Here is a 26,386-nt window from a genome sequence, read left to right as displayed (position 1 = left end):
AGGAGCAGGCCGGGACAGTAAGCAGTACAATTTGTTGGTGTAACATGGTTAAAAGGGTTCCTAAGTTTGTCTGGACTCTAGTGAAGAGTATTAGGCTATTCACACACTCATTTTGAGCTGAGTCTTGAAATATATAGCCCCTTTCAATGCAAAAGGAGTCGGGGCCGGAAGGAAGAAATGAGACTCCTACTCGGCAGGGCACCACATCACTTCCTGCTGTCTCATTCTGCCTGCCGAGTCTTCCCCTGCCCCCACCGGTGCAGTCAGTACTCAGACCAGTTCTCAGACCCATTCTGAATAGGTAGCAGGCTAAACACTTGGCAACAGAGTGAGTGTGTCAGACCAAATTTCCAAAACATACTCAGGGAACCATGCTTTGAGGGAAAAAAGGCAACTGTCTTGTCCAAGTGTAGGATGAACATGCATGATTACCATGTTGGCTTGCCACCCGTCCATGTTCACACAGCGGTCAATGCACCACCAGAAGTCATCTTCCGACTCGCCCTTCCACGCGAACACTGCAACGCCTGCACAGAGGACACAGGTCAGCTACTACTCCTTCGGGGCATGTCCCAGACCAACATCACTCTCTGGAAGGGCTACAGAAACTATGCTAGAAGGGAAACAACTTAGGAAGGACCTAAGTCAAAACAGCGCCTCTGAAGTAGAACCCCTCGTCCACGTGGCTGAGCACGACAAATGGCGCTGTCCAAGTTCTCAGGGACGTGGGAAACCACTTCTGACAATGTTATAGTTGGGTTATAAAACTGCATGCATACTGAGATTTAGTTCATCTCTGGAAAAAGTGAATAGAAAAATTTTTTAAATGGTCAAATTGTGTCTGGGTAGCAGGATCATGGTGTTTTATTTTGTTTTGGAACCTCCTAAATTTTTTGCAATAAACACCAGAAAAGAGTAAATAAGACAAACAACAGTGTTATCAAGTTGCTTTCTGAGCATCCTAGGGAGATGCGAGATCCTTAAAGAAACTTCACGGTGATTTTCTTTTGAACATTTTGACAATAACAATCATTTGATGTTTAACTGAACTCATGAGTGGTCATATAGTTCCACAGTGACGGTGAACACCAACTTATCTAACGTGCTATCAATGCAGAAGGCACTGCTCGTGTTCTCCTAAAGGGATGAGACCCTGGGTGAAAGGAGACCTGCTGAGCTCGTACATTTTAACATTCTTCCTCGTTCATTTAACATTAGAGTTGGGCACGTCCCCATGTAATTAGTCTTTTCAAAAATCACTGTTAATGACTATATAATATTCTATCATGGACATGAACCTTAAGTTTATTATCCATTTTCTTCCTGTTGATATTTTTATTGTCCTCCAAATTTTACAGCCCCTAGACAGACATGGCACTGTAGAGACGATTGTGATACATAAAAGTTATGTTTGGATAATTATTTGGAGGCAAAGTTGGTAATAACAGTAACAACAAAAGCTGAAACTTACCAGCCTCAGCCAGTGCTGCAGCCACTTCGTTCTGCGTGGAGTAGATGTTGCAGGCAGACCAGCGGCACTGGGCCCCCAGCGCACAGAGCGTCTCAATCAACACCTGCGGAGATGCACAGGAGCCGGGTGAGGACGAGGGCGGGCGGGGCATGGAAGAGAACCTACCCAGCAACTCTGCAGCGACAGTGCCACGAGGGTGTCATCCAGCGAGGCAGCACACTGGTGTCTAACGTTACCCAAAAGCTATGTTCCTAAAAGTCTTAATAACACTTTTATGTCAATCCTGTTTTTGCAAAACTTGATCTCCCTAACTCAGGGTTGCTGAAGGTCGGCTGCACCCATACAGAGTAGAAAGCCCCATTACTGAGTAACCGCCTACTAGGATAGCATTTGGAGGCTGGATAGATTGGGAGGAAAAGGAAGTTTATAAAAAGTTGTTATTCCCCCCTCATCAGAAGTCCTTCTGTTTTCTCCCAACAAACTCACCGCAGTCTGGGCTGTGATGTGTGTACAGCCCACTATTTTAGCACCAGCCAAGGGCTTCTCCCCCTGAGCGCGTTTCCTGAGTGAAATCAGAGCAGACATGTCTGTGAAAGAACAGAGGATGTGAGCTAGGTCTGCACGGGCAGGCTCACAACTCCTGCCCAGTGACAGGGGCGGGTCTGGATCTGCTGAGATACGGCGAGACAAGGTAGAGAAACTCAGCCGAGTTCTGATCTGATAACTGGCAGCTTCAACACATCACTGGGTGGTTGTCATCGAATCACTTGGGATTTCTGCCTTCTATGCAGAGGACTGAGCAGAGAATGAAGTAAATTCTCAAAACTGACCAAACGGAGGGTGAGTGTCATCATGCACTTGGGAGAGGGCAGCCGTCATGGCAGTGGCCCTGGGCTCCTGCATATGCCCATCACACCAGGAAGAAGCCTGCCCCCCGCAGAGCCCCAGGCTTCTGTCTTGCCATGCTGTCTAACCCCAGCTCAGTCTCTGGTTCCGTACTCCCTCCCAGTACAGAACAGGCTTTCAGTGAAAAAGCAACACAAGAGTGAGGAGGCCTTACTGGGTGTGGGATGCAGCAACCAAGATTTGACAGTCACTTTCACTCTTGCTCCAGCAGAGGGTGCTCAGGACCGAAGACCAGCCGAGGCCCTAGGTCCCCACATCCTGCTGAAAACCCTCCCACGTTGCTGCTTCTGGGAAATCTGGGCCCCGAGCTCAGAGCTCGGCTGGGGCAGATCCCGCAGAACCAACCACCTCGCAGCAGTGAGCCCAGACTTGCTGACGCTGCAACCAGATCTCTGGACTTGGTGCCATGGAGACAGGGGAGGTGGGGGAACAGAAACTACTGTCGATGACCACATGCTGAGAACAGGAAGCAGGAGGACCAGGACAAGAGTCCTGAGGCTCAAGCTCCGTACAGAGATGCGACTGTACAGAGGCCCAGGATACTGGGTTTTCCCCGAGACTTTCAGGCCTCAAGTTGTGTGGGTCCGATGACCAGCAAGTGGCTGCTTCTGGTCCCTGCCCACTCCCTTCCCTTACCTTGCTCTGCGATCTCAATCTCCCGACGTCCAAATTCTGCCTGCTTGATGTTCTTCACGCAGAAATTGCTGCTGCCCTTGGAGTTGGTTTGCTGTTTATCCCGGGGGGAGACCTCATCATCAGAGCTGTCTGTGTAGGACGCAGCTAGAGCCAGGAAAGAGAGAAACCTCAATGGCCCCAACTCCACAGAGTGCGGCCCCCAAGGACTCCCACTTCAGTTAGGCCAAGACTCTTCATTGCAGCCACTTGGTTCTCGCTCCCAGATCTGCTCCCTGGGCCTGATAAATGGGGGAATGAAACTGCTGCGACCTTTCAGGGCCGAGGCCCTGTCACCACCGCAATGATACTCGGCCGTGAGCGCCTGCGATGATTAGCCACGGACCCCAATCTGGCACAGGCCTAGTGCATCCCAGAGCATCGGCTACTTGGTCCCCACCTGAGTGGGAACTGGACATGGCAAAATGGAAGAATAATTTAGGCCACATAAGGAATGCTATTTCCATAGATTATCATCTCAAACTGAAGCAGCTAAACCATCTATCAGAATCTTGTGGAAGGTTTGTTAAATCACAGTTGGCGAGGCCCCCCTACAAGAAACCCCTTCAGAAGGTCTCAGGTGGAACCCAAAACTGACATTTCTAACAAGTTCCCAGGTGCTGCTGCTGCTGTTCCGAGGGCCACATTTTGAGAATCACAAATATGAATGAAAGTGATAAGACAATATTACAAGGGCTTTTATACTAAGTTGTGCACAAGGGGGGGGGGGCCCTGAGTGAGGGTCTCCTTTCACAGTCCAGTGCTGTGTTCCTCCAGCACACAGACCCTCAGCTTCTACATCCTTTCTAAGTTAACCTTCTAGTACCCACTCTAAAGGTGAGAAGGGCACAAAAGACCACAGCCCGGCTGGTGTTGCTCAGTGGTTGAGCACTAATCCATGAACCAAGAAGTCACTGGTTCAATTCCTGGTCAGGACACATGCCCGGGTTTCGAGCTCAATCTCCAGTAGGAGGCGTGCAGGAGGCAGCCGATAGATGTTACTCGCTTATCAATGTTTGTTTCTATTTATCTCTCTCCCTTCCTCTCTCTAAAATCAATAAAAACATATATATATTTTTAAAAAGGACCACCTCCATGGGGCTAAGTCAGGAGAGAAGAACTAAGAAGAAACAGCTGGAGCCACAGTCGCATAGTCTTTCCCACTCGAGAGGTTAACGGGGAGGACACTTCAGCAGAGAGGATAACGCAGGAAATGAAAGGAGCAGGAATACTCATCTTCACTGGTACAACTCAAGCAGTCTTGGAGACAAGAACGAGAAAGACAGGAGGCAGGGTACATCTTATATAAAGATCAGAAATTATGCTTTCAAAGTACACCTCTTTTCAAGGCCAGTTTTGTCAGCCAAAATACCATTGATTTTCTCCTTTGGTAATGTGGGCGGATGAACAGACGAACGTGGGAGTGGGAACCGGCCCAGAACTACCAGCCAGGCACAGCCACAGACCACACACCGAGACAGGCTGGGGCAGAAAGCCTCAGGATGACAAAAGCGTCCCCAGCGACAAGGCTGGCTGGGAACAGTCCCATCGCCCAACCGCTAATGATCAGCTTTCAGCACACAGATGGGCAGCCCTGACAGGAGGAATTTGCAGATTCTAGATAAGCGCCTGGGAGAGAACTTGCTTCCGGCTCCAGAACAGGAGAGAGCAGCACCTGAGGTCCTCACCTACCTGAGCTGTAGCTGTCGGTGGAGGACTGAGAGATGGACCTCGACAGAGAGCGGCGGCCTGTCTTGGTGGGGAATTTGGTGAACTCCTGCATGTCATCAGCAAACTGGATTTGCTGTAAGAGGAAGACAAAAGGGTTGCAAGCTTACAAGGATTCTATGAAAGGTTCCATTTTTAAGGCCATACACTGTCCTCCCTGAAAGCTGTTACCATGTAGCTCCCACTACTAAGCCAGCAGCTCCCCCGCTCATCCCCGCCAGACAGGAGGACACCCCACCTTCCGACGCTTCCCCAAATGCTAATTAGTCTCTGCCCAATTGTTTCAGCAGAAATTGTTTTTTGGGGGAGGGGTGGCTAAAGACCCAACTTCTTTTGGTTTCTGTCCAATTTCACAAATTTTCCTATCCATATTCCATGAAGTTTTCTTTCCTCTTATAACCTTGACATATTAAACCCTTTACCCTGCCCTCCAACTCAATAAAAACAAAAACAGGCATAATCTCATATTGCTTCTGCTTGTTTTCAGAATATTCTCTTGTGACACATTCTTATCCTGAAGTTAGCAATGGTCTTCCCTTTGGAGAGAATCATGAAGAGATGCTTGATGGTGATGAGCACTGGGGTCAAAGGCCAACCATACACCTAACCTCCACAAAGCCAAGGTATCCCAGACCTCCCAGACTGAGTAAAATACCAGACTATTCTGATGAAAGAGAAATTAAAACACTCATACACACCATAGTCAATTCCAGCTAATTAGGACTAATTTGAAGGTAAGAGAAAATAATGACTTGGTAAACGCTGCATTAAAAACTCCCTTAAATGAAATAAACCAGAACGTGGTCATTGTTTAAAGATACTTGGAAAACTGGCTTTAATAAACAGCAAATAGCTTATAATTAACATTATTTATAGGCAAATTAATGGCTGTTTCTCAAGTGCATGAAACACTTTATTCGATAAGTGGTTTACACCTTCCTCCTGAATTCCTATTCACACCCTGATAAACCCTTTCTTTAAACTTCAGCTCCTGGAAAGCAGAATGGGTTGGATTTCCCTCCCAGTCTGACTAAACCTGAAAAGGTTCCCATGGAGAATCCATTAAGCTAAGTCTTCAGCAAACATGTCTGGAAATGTAAGCTCTACCAGGGTAAGCTCTCCTCTCCATGGTTAAATTTAAATGGACTTTAAATAGCTTAAATGTCAAAAGCACAATTGCCTTTTTAAAAAATATTTTTATTGATTTCAGAGAGGAAGGGAGGAGAGATAGAAACATCATTGATGAGAATCATCAATCAGCTGCCTCCAGCACGCCCCCTACTGGAGATCGAGCCTGCAACCCGGATATGTGCCCTTGACCAGAATCAAACCCGGGACCCTTCAGTCCGCAGGCGGGCGCTCTACCCACTGAGCAACACCGGCTAGAGCACAACTGCCTTTCTTAAAACAAAAACACATACAAAACCTCCCCTCACTGAAGTGGCCACAGCTCAGCGTGTGCCTTCTGGACAGGATTTCCCATTGCATGTCCACGTGACTGCAGTCAGCAAAGCTAGTTTTACTGACGAGACTAATCCAGGACCAAGGTAATGACTTTTACCCCTTATTCTGGTGGCAGGGAGAAAACACAGTCAAGAGACCATCATCATTCCCGAACACTCCCCGGGGGCAGCCCGTCCTCCCTCGGCCTCTGTGCTCCTCTCGTTGCTCCTCCCGCGGCAGCCTATTGGGAAGCTGCTCTCGGCCAGGCTGTTATGTAAGGCTTCCTCCCCTGTGCATCTTTTTTCAAAAGGTTCCGGGTATGTTCCCAGACACCACCTACCAGGGGTGAGGGAGGGAACTGCAGTGACATTAGCAGGGGTTTTGTTTGTTTTTTTAATAAAAAAGAGGGGCAGCTATGGCAAGATAGAAGTGTGTTTCTTCAGCACCCTAAGACCTGAACAGAACAGTCATAATCCACCTTGTATTAATAGAGTTCACCAGTCGCCTAAAGCTTAGCGAATCTTTCCCACCTAAAAATATCAGACTGTGCGGCAAACGGCTTACAAAGCAGTGCAAACCCCACCCCCTAAATGATGAATGCGGGCCATCCTTCAAGTGTGCGGAATGTTAACTCAAGTCACAACATGGATGGATGGCTGTCTAGTCTTGTAGCTTTTTGATATTTTCACTGCTTCTAAAGAGGCGTGACGACATCAGCTCCTCTCCCACCCCAAACCTCCAGATGGCAGAGAACCTGTATCCCCACTGGCTGCACAGCTAGGAGCTCTTTCCCTTGGCGTATCCCTCCTGGAGTGTTGTTCACCCTCACGGTGTAAATAAAACACTGTTGTCAAAAACAATTTTGGGACGTCACAGGTTTTCTCGCTAGTGAAACCAAATCTCTAACAGCTTCTAACTGGGTTGGCCTCATTGCATCGAAGCCAATGATGATTGCAAAGTTGTTCTGTTTACATTACTTCCCACTATCACGATTTCTTCCAATCATGAAGTCTTCACTGGTGTCCTTCAGTGTTTCTTCAAATCCAGATGTGCAGGGAAATGCTAGGACTAAAGGTGATGCAGGGCGGGGAAGTGGGGGTGGGGGAGGAGCTAGATAGTTGAAAATCATAAAGTCCGGCTACAGAACTATTTTGTGTTTGGATACTCACCACCCCATAAAACAGCCTTACCCACCACCCCACACACCAGCATCCATTCTTGAACTACTTCCACATCTGAGACAGGCTAGAAGGTCAGATTGACCCATTCTCCAAATACAGGCGTCCACTGGCTGTGCCTTCAGGCCAATTTAATGTGCTATATACAGTGAGCAGAAAGACTTGCTGGACAGAACTCACCAAGATAAAGGGATCGCAGGCACCCCCAGAGCTGTAAGCCTCCAGAGAAGACAAATGGTTGTGTACCACTCATGCAGTTGATGCTAATTAGAAACTGAGAAGTTTACTTCCACAAACACAGGATCTAGCTACTCAGATGCTCAATAGCTTAGTTATACTAACTTCCCAGGTCCCACCCAATGTTGCCTTCTAGCCCTCAAATGAGAGAGAATGAAAAACTACCAAAATTCCACTCTGACTCATTGGCCAAGGGACGGTGATCAGGATGATACTCATGGAGTATATTATTTCAGTCAGCACGTTTGGTAGGCACCAACTAAGTGCCCAGTGCCATTCCAGGAAGGTTGATGGAAGGAAAGATGGTCCCTTCCAATCTGTAGATGTGCTCTGACTCACAGTGAAATTAATGATAACACAAATGGTTCTGTCACAGAATTTTACTGCTTCTTTAGGAACAAGAAAATTTTTATATTTAAAAATTATAGTCAGCTTATTTCGTAGCTAACACTTAACAACTGAGCAAAAAGGTGACGATCAGAAGCTAGAAAGCTGGACAAGGTCAATTACTAAGCAGTGTGCTATAGCACCTCCCAAGAGTCCCAGCACATCCTCTGTAAACCCTCTCACACATGTTCTGGCCAACTTACCCTTTCTCTAGAGCAGCGGTTCTCAACCTTCTGGCCCTTTAAATACAGTTCCTCATGTTGTGACCCAACCATAAAATTATTTTCGTTGCTATTTCATAACTGCAATGTTGCTACTGTTATGAATCGTAATATAAATATCTGATATGCAGGATGGTCTTAGGTGACCCCTGTGAAAGGGTCATTCGACCACCAAAGGGGTCGCGACCCACAGGTTGAGAACCGCTGCTCTAGAGTCTATAGGTTCTTTTCTCACTGGCTCTTTCCTCAGAGGGAAGGAAGCGCGTATGGCTGTCAGCCTAAACAGGTGGAAGAACTTACCAGTGATCGGTCTGATTCCCATTTCAAGTGGATCCAAAGAAACAGTAATCAACAAACACCAACTCTGGGTACCATAAGTCTAAACATCTTTCAGACTTCCAATTGGATAAAAGAAATGTTCCCCAAAAGAAGGGCACCCCCTTCCCGACAAGTTTCAGGTACACCCCCAGAAAACACTTCCTCTCAAGGGAATCTCGCTCAGGCCGCGGAGCGATTTACAGCCCCCGTCAGTCACTTCTATTCCCAGAGCAGAAACTCGGAGGTCCTCCCGTCCCGTCTCAAGTTTCTTAAGTTCCCAGTCACCCCAGATGGGGCCTGAGTTTCTGGGGAGAAGGGAATGGGCAAGCTAGTCACAGCACACATGTCTCTCCCCCACTCCACCCGTCTCCGTGTCTCAACAGGAACAGGACACAACACACACGGCTAGAATCAGTTCCAGTCAGAACACTCCCTTCATATGGGATTCGACTTGATGCTTCATCGGCGTCAGGGGGAGGAAAGGGAGAGGCAACACCAGGGCCCACACTGCTGAGTCACTTCATGGTGAGGAAAGAACATAAGGCTTGAAAACCTGTGCCAAAGAGCAGTTTTCCCCTAACAGCCACTCCATCCTCTTCACACGAGACAACACACCTCACTGCTTCTATTATCTCCTGACGTGATCTACGAAAATGCGTGATCTGCGCTGCCAACTGCCAACAGTGAGATAAAGAGGTTACTGGCTACAAGTGGGGCAGGGAAGGGCTTCCTAATCTTTTGAAAACCACAACGTACAACACAGCATAACACACATCCGGACTAGGTTTCAATGTCAGTTTAGCTATCCATATTTTCCTCATCCTCAAACCACCACCAATAGTATGTAAACATGTTAGCCATTCTTCTCTGTGCCTGACACTGAATGGTCATCAACTCTACATTAAAAAAAAATTTTTCTGTACAGGTGACTGAAGAAATCTAGGTTCCTGGAACATACCCATGACTGTAGCGATACACTAAAGGCACCCCCAAGCTCACCGCCACCACCACTGTTGTTCTATTTATTTCTCCAAATTTATTGTAATTTTCAATATACAGATTTTTTGAAAAAAGTATGATGAAACCTATATGCCCTCCGCCTCGATTGAATCTTTCCATTTTCCACATTAGGTTTCTTTCTCTGAATTGGTTCCTTCCTGTAATCTGGAAGTTCAGTTTTGAGGTTTGATTAGAAAGAGGTTAACATTTCGGCAGGGATATCTCACAGATGATGTTGTACAATGCACTTTGCGTCGTATCAGGACACACAGCATCGGGCTGTTCACTGAACAATGTGACACTCAGCTGAAGCCGTGGTGACAGGGAGGCCGTCAGGGTTTGAAAGGTGCATCTTCTCCTTTGCAAGTGAAGGTTAATCTGTGGAGTGACACTTGTCAGCCTGTGAAAATCCCGCTCCCTCGTGACTTTGCCATCTGTTCATCATCCTTGCCTGAACGGGTTATACTGGGGGAGGCGGGTGGTTTATAGAATCATGATTTTTTTCCTATTATTCCTTCTAAATATTACCTGGCATTCTTTGGTAAAGAAAAGCTTCTCTTCTCCCTCACGTTTTCTTTTTTACTCGTCATTCATATTTTTATTTTCTCAAGGTTACACTCAATTACACAAGGAGTGTAACTGTCCTAAATTGGGTCAGTGCGGGGGCTCCTTCAAGCTGATCCTTCTGACCTTTTGACATGCCCCCGTTTGAGCACTTTCTTCCTTTCAGACGTAAGACCCACCAGGCTCACCTTGTTCTTTCTCTGCTTCAGACCTGGCACCGGCCATTTTTCAAGGAGCCCTGACCTCCTCCAGTGGGGCGTGGTGTTCTGAAGCTCACGCCTGGGCAGGAGGCTGCTCACTGCCATCAGAAGTGTCGGTGCTTCCAGTTCTTTCAGCGGAGAGAGAAATCCACCTTGTTTTACTCATGAGTTCGTGTGGATATTTCCATTTCCAATTTCACATGACCATTTTTTTTTAACTTGAACTTTTCCTATTTGCATCTCTTTTCTCATGTTGACAATCTTGGTCTCACAGAGAAGTTAAATTGGCCAGATACGCTGGTATATTCTTTAAGATGAAAACTTGTCAACTGCTTACAAACAGGTCAATCTGTACTCTTCAAATACATTTTTATGAGGAAAGAAGTTAATTCCGAAAGCAAACGGTAGTGGACAGCTCCAGAAGGGGGGTGGCGTCTCCCTGGCATATGGGAAGGTGGCCACAGACTGAGTACATGCCATATGCGTAATGCCTTAGCCCACCCGGGAGAAACAAGCAGAGACGTGCAGGAGTAATTCTTTTTTCCTGGACCTGGAGGTCTACCTCACCTGAAACTGAAAGCTGGTTAATCTTACAGATTCAAACCCACTTCCCGTTTGCCTGAGCAAGTGCACCCCCCGTAAGTCTGCGCACATCTGGGAAGGCCGGACCTAACCAGAGGCGAACATGCAAGTCCCTGCCAAACAGCCTACGGCGGAGCTACAGCCGCTCCCAGTGCCTGGCCGAGTCCATGCAGGTCAGCTTTCTGAGCCCTAGACTAACACCCAATAAAGTTAATGAGATGGAAAGCATATCGGTTATTCAGTCAGCATCCACCGAGTCCCATAAAGTGGAGGCTCCAGGGAGGAAAAAGCCAACAAAACTCAACACTAAATAAAATAATCGGACTTTAAAGACTTAATGTGAAATAGTAACTCTGTAGTAACAGGCCCTGAGAGTGGAACGGACCTTTCAAAGTCCGTTCTGCAGCGACACTGGATATTTCAAGTCCAAGGAGCAAGGTGAAATTGCTCTGCGGATCAGCAGGCTGCAGCTGGCTGCAGCTTCCACAGCTCTCAGAAACGAGACACAAAAAGCCTCCAGAAGGAGACTACAGACACCATACATGGACAGGAACCTGTCAAAGAGAACTAGTCATGCCAAACACATAACTGTGGTTTTCACTCTAGAGAGGAATCTTTGCCATCCTTCTTGAGCTCCTAAATGGAGATGTACATGCTCAATTTTAGGGAAAAGTCTCAGTAGAAAATCATCTTAGATAGCCTATCAGAAGCAAGCTGGCCGAAAGGAACTGCCGCCTGCAACTTCTTTGGGGCTACTTAAAAAGAAGAGCTACCTTTTGCTCCAGAATGAATAAGCACCCCCCACCCCCCCAGGCCAGAAAACGTAAGTCTGGGTTTTCTTCATTTAGGGCTTTCTGAACAGCCATCTTCCTAATGAGTAAAGTGGGCAGACACCCAAGGACAAAAATCTCTTGCTTCGGGCTGTATGGCAAACCAAAAGTCAAAATCAAAATTTGTGCAGGAAGTTATTCAGCAAATTTTTATCCATAAAGAACACTGCTAGAACATCACTGATCTATATATCTTCAAACCATTTTTGCTTAAATCTTGATATAAAAATAAACAAGTAAAACCACCAGTAAATTAGGACTTTTACTTAAAGCTGGTCAAAAGTTTGATCAGGTTAAAGAGCTTCTTTAAAAACAAAAACAAAAAATAAAGATAACGGGGTGTGATTGTTTCCCGTAGATTAGGTGGCCTTGGCTTTAATGCACCACTGAACAAGGAATGAGGTGCCCTTATAGAACAGCAGCTTGGGGTTTTCATAGCAGAACAGTTTTCCATACGCTGATGCTGGTGAGCAGTTTCTGGAGCCCCCTGTGGCCTCTGGGAAAGACCTTGAATACTGCACTTACTCAGCAGTCCCTCCGTGGGGTATGGAAAGCTCGCCTTAGACCTGAGGCAGAGGAACAGGAATAGCCCTGTAAAGACCACTCCTTACACGAAAGGTCCGATTCCTGGGAGGCAAAGGAAGAACTGCCACAGGACCCGGCATGCCTGCTGTGCTCCAACCTCTAAACCTGGCCGGGTCTGTTCCACAGAATTCTTTCTCACAGTGCCCCAAACCGCATTTCATTCATGCTTCTGTGGTACATGTCACACACGGTCCTAACCCGGAGGCAGGGTTTGGTCATTCATTCAGGTCAAACACCAACCTTTCCCCAAAGAGAGACATTAAAATTGGTATCTAGAAAGCCCTCCCCTATTTATCCTTTCTATTTGATAATAAAGCAACAGTGACAGGACTAAAAAGAAATATATATATATATTTGGTCTGGGTCTCAAATCCACTCATTTTGGCTTAAGGAACCTGCCTCCTGGCTACCTGTCTCACCCGCTCAGTCAACTGTTTTCTGAGCCCTATCCTCCTTTTTTCCCCATCATCCTTCTCTAGTCTTTACTTTGACTCAATCAACTCCTTCTGTGACCTTCTATTTTGAAGCCAGAATTTCATTAAAATGCCCTCTGCTGATCTGCATAATTTTACTATTCCTATTAGTCCAGGAATTCATGATATAAATGATCATGTTAAGGAGATTCTCATATTCTGACCTGATTTTTAATCCACTGAGTCCAAAAAGCTCAGCCAACCAGAAACTGGAAGTAGGGAATGGGGACAGGGAGTCAAAATCATTCTTAGGATTTCAAAGAGAACACAGACTCCAGAAATGCCATTGGTTCAGTGGAGGCCTAGCCATTCTTCTACTCACTTTTTCTAGAGACACATCAGGATCTCTGCAAATTCCCTGGGCTGTAAGGTGAAGAAACTACAAGCCAGTCTGGCTAGGAGCTTACAGTCCTGAGCACCCAACCCCTGGCCTGGCTTTAAGCCAATCGCCACATTCTCAATCCCAGGCAAGCATTCTAGGTTTCAGCTGGGGTCCCTGGATGGGCTTCAGGCTGCCAACTCCCCTTTATACGCAGATTGTCATATATATGCACGTATTTCTGGAAGGCAAACAGCTCTGATAGAGCTCCAAACCCCAAATGATTAACAACTGCTACACTGACTTACGGGAGCCAAATAATAACCTCAGAGGAATGTGAGCCGCACAGGATATGAATCACTGTCCTGTTCACTGATGTGCTCTAAGTGCCCATCACAGGCTGGGACACAGGGCAGCGTGACTTCTGGTCACAGCTCACTCTGAACACCTTGGAAAAGAAGAAAGACTAAGTATAGGTTATTTTCAGGACCTCTCGCATGGGACAAGATTTTTCCTCAAGGCCAAAGTCATCCAAGATAGGTGGTAGGTGCATCGCCTTGCCAATGTCAGATTTCATAACAATTTTGGCCAGTCTTGCCACATGATCTAGAAGAGTGGTTCTAAACCTGGGCTCGTCAGGTTTGAGCTGTTCTAAAATGCATGTACCATCCTCTACCTGCCCCGTACCCTCAACCCCTCCCCCTCCTGAGAAGTAGGTCTGGGTCAGCGCCCTGGTCACACATATTTTGAAAAAGTTCCCTAGATGACTGAGAGCGTCCATTCCTGCCCACGCCACAAGAAGTACTGATCTGGGACAATCCCAGCAGGATCTGGAAAAGCAAACTCCGGCACCCCAGTTTACCAGGGTCTCAAGAAAGAGACTCAAGGGGTGCAGGGAACAAAGGGGTAACTACATCTCGTTCAGAGATAAAATAAGGCAAAGGAAGGAGAGAACCTGCCTTTAGCAACACCTCCGCCTGCCAGGTACGGACAGTCTATTAGAGGGATCCGCAGGTTCAGGAGAGCAGGACGGAGCTTGTGCGAGGAAGGGACTCTTTTCAGAATGGCCTAGTCCAACTCAGTAAAAACTGGCGAGGTGCTCTCATTCCACACATGCCCAGCACTCAGCTAACCCCCTCCTTGTGGAGTCGGAAAGGAATGTGCAGAATTCTGAACCCTCTACTCCCCAGACAGGAGGGGTTCCTTCCCCTGAATGCAAGGGCTGAAACGAATTTCATCAACTCTCCACTCCCAATTACAAACTAGGCAGAGAACTGAGGTGCCTCCCAACATGGAGGCTTCCCTTCTAACCTTCATGGTCGGAAGCCCATCTCACTAAAAGCCAAGCCTTTGCCAACCTCAATTCATTCTCAACTGGCACATAAGAACGGAAGCACCCCCGGAGTAAGGCGTCCCTCTGGCAAATCCCGGGGAAGGGGAGCAACAGGGTCAGTGCCCCCAGCACGCGTTTTCCTTGGGTTCACAATACAGTTTATTACACTCAGAACATCATGTTCCCAACCAGCTTGGTCTCTTTTCTGTTACAAATGTGAAGTAAACAGATTCTAGAGCAGCTACAAGTCTGTTACCAAGGCCACTGTATTGATCAGTGTAATTGACATTCACAATTCATCTAATCCAGCACGACAAGCCAGCTGGGCTGCTCGCCACAAGAACGGAACATTGGGAACCTTCGTGTCTTGCTTCCTAAGAAGTCTGGGCACGAAAAACTCAAGCACTGAACTGGAAGGTGGAGACCACCTGGCCACCCACAGGAAACTGAATTAGTTACCAGAACAAATGAACACGCCTGCCCTCTCCATGAAGCACCTGTTTCTATTTCCAAAGCTGCAAAATTCCGAAGGTCTCCCTTTCCCCTGAATCCTGCCGAGGTCACATACTCTGGGGAAACGTCACACACAAAATCCTCGGTGCCAACTAGAGTCTGAGTTCCTGGTTAGGACGAGCACTGGCCCAGTTCCCAGACGACTGCAGGTCAGAAGAAGGTGTATTTCAAAGACAAGGGCATATATAGCTTTTGAACATTCAGCTCAGCCTTTGGATCAGAAGGGCTGCAGAATGAGAAGGATCAGAAGTTTGCTCAACACGGCTGGGCAGAGCTGTTGTTTATTACTTCCAGGACTCAACGTGCATTCCAAAATGGAACTGTTCAACACACCACTGGTCCCAAATCCCAAACACCCTAAGGGTAAGCCTCTATTTTTTAATCAAGAGCATCTGAAAATCATACTTCCAGTTTCAACTTTGGGCAGAGTCCCTAATGCTAAGGATTTAAAACTTGATGGAAATTTTCAAGTTACCTTTTCTATTATGTCTAAGGAAACCCCTAAGCTTCTGGCCTCCTGACCTGTGGTCCTCATGCTACTGAGCTAAGAAGCTGGGGCCACGTATCCTCAAGCTCCCTTCCCACCTTACATGTTAAGGTAGTTCTGGCGGGATATAGGGATCCACTCAGATGTTGAAAATTCCCATTCATTTCTCATCTGCAGCTCCTGGTTCTCCATTATCGTCCATTTGGGAGGTCTAAATAAGAAAAACCACCCAGCCAACTGAAGGGGAAAGTAAGCCAAAGCCTCCATGTAAGTCCAACTCACTTTCTCCTGGGGATAATCATGTCACAGTATTCTACTCAATAAACAAGCACCGTCAGTATGTGTGCAGGCACTGCACACTACATGTATGTGCGAGGTATGGTCAAAGAGGGCAGAGCAGAGTCTGTCCTACAGCTTCCCTGAAGGGTCCCTTTTTGAGTTCAGGATCCTAAGATCATTCATGGGAACAGGTCACAGCCCAACAACTTTGACTTGAGCTCAGGCCAGTCCTGTGGGAAAAGGATAAAGTACTTCCCATTAAGTCCATGGAAACGTGTGTCCCAAGGTTCACCTTAATACAATCAATCAAAGACTAGGAGAGTGGGAGACATTTATTAAACATTCTCCAAACCCTGACGTTACTCAGAGCACGGTGATATGAAACATGGTTCCACTCATCCCCTCCAGGCCGCAACCCCTGCATCCTGCTGCTCACCAAATCATGTCCAGCTCAGAGCTGTGCACCACGCAGAGCAGCACGGGAGCCTTTCCCTTGGCCCCGAGCACACAGCTCCATGGGATCCCACTGACGTCACTGCACACACGCAAGTTCAGGAGAAGAGAATGTATCAACAGGGCTGGCTCTGGCTGGGCAGTTCTTCAGATTGTCAAGAACTAAACCTGCGACAGGTCCAAGATGAGTGGCATGGAGGTGAGCAGTCCCAGCCCCTCCTGTTTAAGCCTCTGTCTAGCACACAGCTGATATAGGGTGTCCATTTTAAAAGAAGTGAACTGGTCAAGGAGAACGTGTTAAGGCCATTCAGTCCTACAGGTTGAATATGGGACACATTACCAAGGCACATTACTAAGAAAGACAAATAGCATGTGATATCCCTTATGTATGGAATCAAACACAGAAACACTCATCAATACAGAGAACGAACTGATGGCTGCCAGGGGTGAGGTGGGAGTGGGGGGTGGGATGGACAAGAAAGGTGAAGGGGATTGAGAGGAACAGTTATGAAATAAATAAATCACAAGGATGTCATGTACAGCACAGAGAAAACAGTCAATAATATAACTTTGTACAGTGACAGATGGTTACTAGACTTGTGATCACTTTGTAAGGTATATAAATGTCGGATCACTATGTTGTACACCTGAAACTAATATAACATTGTATGGCACCTATACTTTAATTTAAAAGGAAAGAAAGAAAGAAAGCAGGAACATGCTTGGACAGTCCAAGATGTGTGGTTCTGTCAACGTTCTTTCCACTCTACCACAGGACACCAAATACTACCTTTTACCAGTTCATTAAGCTTTTTTACTTTGTGCCCTGTTTGAGCAGTAAATGATTAAGTCCCATTGTATACTGTTAAACAGTACCAATCATTATATACATTCTGAACTTTAGACACTGGGCTGAATCCTCTAGAAAAAATGAACAGAGATTAAGAACAAAAATGAAACCTGTCTGAGTGTCAACCAAGGCCGGCGCGTTCCACCCTGGTTCTGTAACTGCTGTGGAGCAAAGGCCACGCATTTCTGCAGGAGAAACTCGGTTACACACAATGAGGAGCAGGCTGTCTGGAGCAGAGAAACGGCGCCTGGAGGAGGACCGTGCAGGCAGAGATGAAATCTGAGGTGATTACATAAGAAGATATAGTCATAGCTCAGAGGAGTCTTTGCAATGGTTTCACATAATTCTGGGATTCTAGCTTGGGAAGATTCCCAAACTACTGCAGACTGAAGAAATAGACTCCTGGACTCAGCTAGCCCAATGCCTGACAGACACCCACATTCTACGCGGTGGTTGGGTAGCATGGATCCCACTTCCATCACAAGCTCTAAGTTCTCCCATTGTCTATCCGCCTCCTGGAAATCAACAACTACTCTAGTGCTCAGTAGGTGTCAGCTCTACATAAAATAACATTTTTGTCAGGGAAAATTTTCTTCCTGTTGAAAAGATGTCCCAATAGAAACAGCTTTGTTTTAGCTCTTTAAGAATATTTCAAATAAACTAGTGGAAGAAGGTACTCATTGAAGACCATGCTGGGATAAGAGGTATAAACCAGAACTGTACCAGGCAACCAGGATATGCGGTCACTCTAGTTATAAAAGAGTAAATACACTGAGATTTACTAAATGCTATTCCCCTTGACAATCCTGTAGTGCTATCACTATTCCCCATTTTACAGATAGAAAAATGGAGGCTCAAAGTCCATGCCCTTGACCACAGTCATATGCAGTTGTGAAAAAAAACACCCCAAAAACCTTAAAAGTAGCTTTAAAAAAAGGGAGTAAGGGACAGATCACCTGCAAATAAATAATTAGAAAGACAACTGACTTTTGTTTAGTGATCATTTAGGCCAGGAGGTAATGGAATCATACCTTCAAAGTGTTGAGAAAAATAAATGTCAACCTAAAATTGTGTACCTAACAAAACTATCTCTCAAGAATGAGAATAAAATAAAGTCATTTACAGATAAAGAAAAAAAGAAAAGAAAAAAATGACAGAAAGAAAATGAGGCTCAGAAGCTTAAGTCACTAGTCCAAAGTTCCAAGTCTAGTAGATGGTAGAGACTGAAGGTAAACCTGACTCCAAAAGTCAAGTGCTTGACGTATTCCTCAGTTTTAGAACAAAAAATGGAAAGTTCAACACATTTCATGTAACAGGCAAGCGACAGTGGGAGAGCAAGAGAACTTCCTGAATGAGTCAAAGGGAAATATGGAATCAGAAGAGAAAAAGAGACAATTCTATATGAAACTTTAACTGCTACCATATGCAAGGCACTGATAGTGTTGATAAGAGTCGGAAGGAAGACTTGTGGTAAGAATCTGTCCTTAAATTTGGGTTCTCAGATTTCAGGTTGGGAAAAAACTCTGGTCAGTGCAAATATGTCATTCTTCATACATGAGGGGATGCTTCTGACCCACCTCACTAAGACATGTTCTGAATATTATACCCAGAAAAATAAGGGTGGCCCTTCTTAATAAAATTCTAATATTCAGATTCCCAAATTTGAGAAAGATTGGTATAAATGACTCTCCTTTACTTGCCAGTTCCTTTATATAACAGGTTCAAGAAAGCACTAAACTACTTGTTTACTGATCATAACTACATGAAGTAACAAAGTAAACTTATTCGGTGTCACAGGCACCTAAAGAATTACACTGTATGTATCAAAATACATTAAAAACTTCGTAAACACGTTGAAGAATATTACATTGGCTAAGACACACTGGATCTCAAACTATATCCTCCTGATAAAGAAAATAGTGCACATTTGTAATCTTGCCACAAGCTAAAAGTTTAATGAACGTAGAACAAAGTGATAACGGAAACTAGTGCTGAACTAACTAAACAGAATCAAGTAAGAAAAAGAGAGGTGATCCCTATCTGTGGAGAAATCTAAACAAGATCGGATCTTCTTACTAGTACACATCTGATGCCTGTTGAGAGCCTGCCATGAAAGAGAATCAAGAGGTACTAATGATGTCTGGAGAAGATAGATGTCACCTATTAAACCTCTTCTCAGTGACTCGAAGTGGTGTACATGCTGTAAAGCCGCACTAAGATTCCACCGAATAGGCTAGCATCTAAGCAGTACTCACTGGGGTTCTACCTGGTACGTTTCTCGGTTCAGCTGACTCCTTTGATAGATCTGCTTTATTCAAAAAGAGAATCTCCTACAAGCAAAAGTAACTTCTTTTGTGTTCTTTCTCTTCTTGCCCCTCTTGTACTGTTTGGTAAAGTCTGACTGCAAAACTCCTAGGGCAAGTGCCTGACGTGTCACTCCCGAGTCCCTCCAAATGTTCACAAGTGCAAAGAGCAAGCCTCCTGCTAGGCCTTCCAGAGAAACATGACTATTTCAGTTTCGTCAACAAGCTGGAGATCTGGGCTTCCCCTATTGGGGAGGGGATCGACTTGATACAATGTCAATTTCTAAAGGCCCAAGAAGTGCTATTACCTCTGCAACACAAAGTAGCAGAAACGGAAGGATAAACACCCAGTGATTATGGGCCACCAGCTGACTTGTTTGGTGTGACTGATAACTGCCAATATTAAACAAGGATCCTCTTTAGTTGTGATTATTGTGGAAGAATCTCAATACCTATGCTTTTTGATGGACATCCACTCTTTCCCAAAGTGAGTAAAACTTCACCGGTTACACTGGAATCTGATCTGAGGACCATCAAGGTCACCCTGAAGTGACCTACAGCCTCTGACTGGCACCAGAAATGTCCTCATTTCCTGAGGGGCCTCGGGGCTTGGAATGATCCAAAATTACTTGGTCTAGAGCCACATCGGAATCCTCACGGGTTAAGGGCAGCACCCTTTGAAGAGGCCTTTTCCTCACACTACTCAGCACAACTAAAGGACTCCTTTCTCACCCGAAATTTCCTGATTATACCATCTGAAATCACCAGTGACATCGTGAACAAGCCTTACTACTGAATCACACTATAGCTATTAATAATGTCCTACAAAAATCTCCTTTGGAACTAAGTGTCAGCACAAGTTGTCTTCCTCAGGAATTGGTATGTATTATTTCCTGTGTCTGCCAGGAAGACTGTAGCTGGGATTCCTTTTATCCCCGGGCTCCCAGGAAGCTCTGAGTTACATGTGATCATCAGCCTCACCAACCATCTTAGCCCTCAGGGTTAAGAATATTTTTGCTAATTTCGGTAGTTTTGACTTCCTTTCTATATTGTAGGAGTCCTGTATATGCAGCTCAAATGCTCACTAAAAAGAGGGAGTGTAACATACTAACAGACTTTTTAAAATATTTTATTTATTTTTCACAGAGAGGAAGGGAGAGAGATAGAGTCAGAAACATCGATGAGAGAGAACATTGATCAGCCGCCTCCTGCACACTCCCTACTGGGGATGTGCCCGCAACCAAGGTACATGCCCTTGGCCGGAATCGAACCCAGGACCCTTGAGTCCGAAGGCCGACGCTCTATCCACTGAGCCAAACCGACTAGGGCACAACTTTTTAAAAATCTTTATTGTTGCAAGTATTACAAATGTTCCCCTTTGTTCCCCACTGACCCCCTCCACCCCACTCCTGCCCCCTAATAGACTTCTTTAAAAAAGCAAATAAAAACCCACTTTTGCTTGGTTCTAACCTGTGCCTACTTCCCCCTGCTGCAAACAAAAAGCACTTACTTGGCCGATAAGGAAGCTGAGGCACAGAAGCTCACTTGCTTAAGGTGGTAGACATTTAGTCGGCTTCTTGACACCCAGGTCAAGAATCAAACCAAGTCCTATTATCTACACAGCACTGTGGGAAGCCCAAGGCATATAAAACTGAATGATTATAGTAGAAGAATCTCGATACCTATGCTTTTAATTGATGGACATCCACTCTACCTCAAATAAAGTGAATAAAACTTCACCAGTTACACTGGAATCTGACCTGAGGACCAGCAAGGTCACCCTGAAGTGACCTACAGCCTCTGACTGGCACCAAAAATGTCCTCATTTCCCAAGGGGCCTCGGGGCTTGGAATGATCCAAAATACTTGGTCTAGAGCCACATTGAATCCGCACAGGTGAAGGACAGCACCCTTTGAAGAGGCCTTTTTCTCACACCATTCTACATTTCTCTCTTACTTTCCTCACACTTTCTCACAGTATCCACACATGGCAGAGGCACAGAAGTTCGTTGCATCATACTATCCAATTCAGCTGCTGTTCTGAAAAAACGATCACCTAGGACTTGCTGCTACGTGACCTTGACTAGTCCTCAACCAACTCATGAACTAAATAAATGCCTTTTATAGTCACTAGTGGAAGGGTAATTAGTTATCATAAAACACTTTAATATCGTGCTGTGTAAGTGCTACACAATAAAGCTCAGAGAGAGCAAGATTAATAAGAAACACGGGGATACATTTACCAGGAAATGGAAATTCACACGGGGTCTTCCCACGTTCCTGGCCCAGGCTGCTTCTGTCAGCTAATGGAATGAGTCTTTGAAGTCATTAGCACTTGGCCTGACAATAATACACATTAGCAATATTCCTCCAGGGAAGAAAAGGGGAGAAGGGGCACTTATTCCTGGTAGTCAGCCATGCAGACATCTGGAGTACCCGTTAGCCAGGTGGGCAATTAATACTGAGTACCTACGACTGGTATATGCTAGGGACGGAGCCACGCACAGTGTGTTCGATGGTTCACAAGAGTCCCTGCCTTTATGCAGTTTACGATCTACAATCTACGATACAAACTTTGTCTTATTACTAGTGGCACTTGCGAGAATAAAGGCTTAATAAAATAAGGGCAAGAACGAATAGAGGCGCCTAATTCGGAGACAAAAGACAGGCTGGCCGGGAGAGGAAGCGGTCTGTCGGGGAGTTAGGGTACCAGGGCTTTCCCGTCACTGGTCAGAGGTACTATCCTTAAGCGTTCTGCTCAGCAGGGCTGTGACTGCCTCAAACTGCCGATTACAAAGGGTTACTGCCCCAGCCAAGCAGTCAGCTGAACCCAGAGCACTAAAAAGGCTCATCCGGCTCCTTAGAATCAAGAGATCTTCCCCAACCTTCTAAGAGGCATTCTACTGTAAGATCTGCAGTTCGTGGGGGGAATGGAGCTAAAGCACACAACAGTGAACTGTCTTTTCAACCCTGCGAGTGATTTCTGGAGTGTTAGATTGATTCCTTACCAAAAAGAAAAAAGAAAAGGAATGACGGCGTAACCAGTTCAGGTGGAGGAGCCTCAAGCCTGTAACTCCCCCTGCGAGCCCAGCCTGCAGGGCGGGCGGTCAGCTTACACAAGCGCTGTGCCCGTGGAACCCTGCAGGCCCCGGCGGCCTGGACACCGTGTTGACACCGGTGGGGAATGTTTACCCGGCTGCCCCGGGGGCCTGCAGTCTCCTGTTAACGGGGCGCCGGGTATGTGGAAAGTCAGGATGTGGTTGGCAGCAAGTGCTCGGGAAGCGCGAGGGATCCCGGAGCTCGTTACACCGGGAGCCCCAAAGGCTGCCGTTTACCTTCCCCGGCAAGAGGGTTAGCAGGACAGCCTCTGGGCTCAAGCCGCAGCACACGACACGAAACTTATCAAGCAGGAGCAATCCTGTCCCCCACCCCCCCACCCGTCCGACCCGCCCCAGCTCCCTTCTCCAGGGACGCCTAAGGGATCATCTGTTCGCATGACTCGGGGATCAGCGTGTGCCCGAGACGGTGTCTGCTGTCACCAACCTCCCCGTGAACGTTTCTCACGTGCGTGGAAGAGCTGGACCAGCGAAGGGGGTGAAAAGCACCGTTTGCTTTTCAACCTCACGCTGCCCTCCCGCATCGCTTCCACCTGCACAAGAGCTGGCCGGCCCCGCGCGCGTGGGGCTCTCGCCTCGCAGGGAGCACGCAGCGGTGCTCCCGGCGCGCGCCACCTGGCTCACCCACTCACCTGCGGGGCGGCTTCCCGTGCACTCCCACCCCTGGGGCCGGCCACCAGGGTCGGCCAGTGGCTTCACCTCCCTCGCACTCGCGTCTCCGAGGCCCTTCATCCGGGAAAGGCCGGGGGCGCGTTTCAGAAAGATCCCGGAGGACCAGGGCCCGGGGACAAAGGAAAGGGAGGTCAGGGGCGGCCTGGCCAGCCCGGGACGGGCCTGGGGCGGCTCCCCCGCCACCCCGCCACCCTCTCGGCCGTCGCGATCCCCTCCAACCTCGGCCCCGGAGTCGCGGACCGGCTGGAGCGCGGGGCCCGCTCGCGCCCCTTCCGCGAGGCCCGGGCCCGGGCCCGGGCCCCGCCGCCACCCGAGCCCCCGCACCTTCTTGGGCGCCTTGGTGACGGTGGCCATGAAGGAGTACTTCTCGGCGTCCTCGATCTCCTTGGCTTGCTTCCGCTCCTCCCCGACCCCGGGCAGCGGCATCGCGTCAGGCATCGACATTCCCCGGCCGGCCGGGCCCGCTGCTGCCCCGCCGCCCCCGCCTCGCCCGCTCCCGAGCGCTCGCCCGGCCGCCCGCGCGGCGCCCTCCGACACGCGCTCGCCCACCCTCCCGCCGGGCCCGCGCAGAGCCGCGTCCGGGGCCGAGGAGCTGGGGCGAGCGCCGGGTCCGCTGGGCCGTCCGAGGCAGCGGGACCGCGACGGCAGCGACAGGAGCCCCAGGAGCAGCAGCGCGGAGCTCCGACTGGCCCGCGCCGCCACCTCCGCCGCACGCACACACGCACGCAAAGTAAGGGTAGAGGGCGGTGACGCCACGTCGGGTACTGGCAGCTCCGGGGCGGGGCGAGGGGCGGGGCGAAAAGGCGCTCGGTCGTGACGTCACCACGCTGGGCCGGGCCGCCGCAGCCTCCCTCTCGGCTTCCCAGCTCGCAGGGTGAATCGGACCCTCTGCGCCGCCAGGTGGCGCCATCAGCCCTGCGAGCCGCGCGTGGTTCCCGCAGGGAAGCTGCAGAACTGGGGGGTCTTTGGGATGTGGGGTGCCAGGCCAGGCCTCCGAACAGCATAAGGGGGATGCTGGGGAGCAAAGACCAGAGTCCCACGCGACACATCCTGCAGCTGGTCCTAGGAAACATGTGCGGCCCAAGACAGCTCACTCATTCAGTGCCCCCGCCCCAGGACCTTTGGACCTGAAGCCCCGAACCAAGGGGCAGAGTTTACCCCCCGGGATCTATAAGGGTGGGCAGAGGCAGAGCAGTGTGATTTCTGCACAACCTTTGTGACCTCCTCCACCACCGTCTCCCCTGGGCCTTGCCTGTTTACAGACCTCCAGGCCACAGAGCTGATGTTATCTAGCCATTGGGAAGGGCTGGCTAACGGGTCAGATGATGGAGGCAGGGGGAGAAGTTTCCAGACTGAATGGCTTTCCTGCTTCAGTGTCACTGCCTCCCAACCGCCCCCCTCCCCCCCCCCCCCAATATTAAACTCTGCCAGTTCTCAGTGAGGCACCCAGGGCGTCCATGGACCATTCACATGCTTTTCCTGGCCCTACTATGTGCCGTCCCCACTCTCGCCCTGGATAGCAAAGGCCCTAGCGATACAGTCTATGTTTTGCAAGGCTTAGTCCAGCTGGCGAGGCAAAGCCTATTTGCAACCTAATGTCAGCTGAGGTAGCGTGTCCTTTGAGATTCAGATGACATTGGCTCGAACTCCCATGTCCTGTGGGAAGTCCAATGCCCTCCCAGGATTTCTGTGAGTGTCTGGGGGGAACTTTGAGTTCGTGGTTACCTCTGGCTCTAGTTTTCTGCCTCGTCGAAGCCTTGTTCAGTATTCTGGTCTTGTGGCTGTTTCTTTAGTTCCTGCCATCAATTCGCAGAGGGAACACAGCCCCTGTTCCTTCCAGCCCCCACCCCGATTCCAAAACAACTACAAAAATAGTGCTGTAACATGGAGCAGAACTTTTAATGAAAATTTGTTGGCCACAGGGGAGGGATTACATCACACAGCAAACAATTTAAAGTCACATTTCTGAAATGTTCTGAAAAGTTATTTTGGCTCTCCAGTCACCTGGGATTTCTCACTGGGCACACCACGCCACGAAGCTCCCTGGCCTGCTGCGTCCCACCGAACTCACCCCTGGTACACCCTTCCCACCCTCCACCCCACCTCCCTTCCTTGATCAACTCTGGGAAGCCAGTTTCCTCTCTACTGTGCTGAGAGTTCAAGTCTTTCCATTGTTTTTTCCTAAATCACTACCCGCCCCCTCCGCCAAGACACACACACACACACACACACACACACACACACACACTCTGCCCCCCAAGTCCACCTTTTTATATCCAGAATCTCACTAGGTCTCTCTTTCCAGAAAGAAGTTGTGGTTTGAAGCGACTCTTTCCCCACTGGTTTATGTTCAAGGTTGGGAAGAGTGTGAAATACTTGCCTCTGGGCCCCAGAAGTCTTAGTCAGAGAAGCCGGAGTTCCCACCACCCAGCCCCAGGAGGCCTCTGTTTGAAGCGGCCTGGCCCGTGGAAGTGCCTGGGAGGATGTGCGATTCTGCGCATCATGGTCTCGAACTGCTAGATTCTCTCCTCTGCCCGCTCTTTCAAGCCCCTGGACTTCCCTCTCAGAGCTGTTCCATAGCAGGAGGGACAGAGGAGGGGGGGGGACCAGCATGCCAGATCCGTGCACCTTTCCCCTCACCTCCCGCCTGGGGCCAGGAGCCACACCTGCCCACGCGGGACACTGGCGTGCGGCCCGAAGTAGCTTTCCTTCTGTGCGTTTGCCTGGACTGTCGTCAGAGGCCAGAGAGCAGAGGCAGAGCCAGTTGGAATAGAGGCAAAACTCCACATCCTTTAAAGAGGAAAGCATGCGGCTTAAGTTAGCTTATTTCAGAAAATAAATAAATGCATCCGTGAGCCTGCCCTTTGGACTTGATTTTTTAAATTCCCATTGTCACCCGGGCAGCGTGGCTCAATGGTTGAGCATTGATCCATGAACCAAGAGGTCAGGGTTCGATTCCCTGTCAAGGTACATGCCCGGGTTGCGGGCTCAAATCCCAGTGGGGGGCCTGCACGAGGCAGCCGATCAATGAATGATTCTCTCTCACCATTGATGTTTCTCTCTCTCTCTCTCTCTCCCTCTCCCTTCCTCTCTGAAATCAGTAAAAATATATATATTTTTAAATTCCCATTGTCAGAGAGGTTAGCATTCAGACAGCGAGATCTAGCCTCTCTTTCACCCCTGAACCCAGTCCCGGTTTCCCCACCCCCAGGCCCACAGTGAGGCTGCCACTGAGGACGGGAGACGGGGCCAGCCTCGCGGAAGCAGC

The 26,386-nt window shown here is 48.2% G+C and overlaps 1 protein-coding gene across 2 annotated transcripts in view; it reads right to left on the bottom strand.

The window, feature by feature from the left end:
• The window catches only part of AHCYL1 (adenosylhomocysteinase like 1), a 31,669-nt gene extending 7,938 nt beyond the window's left edge, over positions 1 to 23,731 (bottom strand). Inside the window, exons 1-6 of one of the 2 annotated variants that reach the window (XM_070397165.1) lie at positions 23,443 to 23,731; positions 4,742 to 4,853; positions 3,014 to 3,157; positions 1,958 to 2,058; positions 1,472 to 1,574; positions 433 to 527 (exon numbers count right to left, since the gene is read on the bottom strand). In XM_070397165.1, coding sequence (XP_070253266.1) covers positions 433 to 527; positions 1,472 to 1,574; positions 1,958 to 2,058; positions 3,014 to 3,157; positions 4,742 to 4,853; positions 23,443 to 23,562 — 675 coding nt within the window. In that variant the 5' untranslated portion in view covers positions 23,563 to 23,731. The remainder of the gene's footprint in view (positions 1 to 432; positions 528 to 1,471; positions 1,575 to 1,957; positions 2,059 to 3,013; positions 3,158 to 4,741; positions 4,854 to 23,442) is intronic. The other variant, XM_070397164.1, reaches the window with a different exon arrangement.
• Between the last annotated feature and the right edge of the window lie 2,655 nt (positions 23,732 to 26,386).

This window comes from Myotis yumanensis, unplaced genomic scaffold (assembly GCF_028538775.1).
Source record: "Myotis yumanensis isolate MYYU_CA2020_CCGP unplaced genomic scaffold, mMyoYum1.0.hap1 SCAF_17, whole genome shotgun sequence".
NCBI lineage: Eukaryota > Metazoa > Chordata > Mammalia > Chiroptera > Vespertilionidae > Myotis > Myotis yumanensis.
Note: the sequence above shows the minus strand (reverse complement) of the source record. Positions and strands in the feature narration are given on the sequence as shown.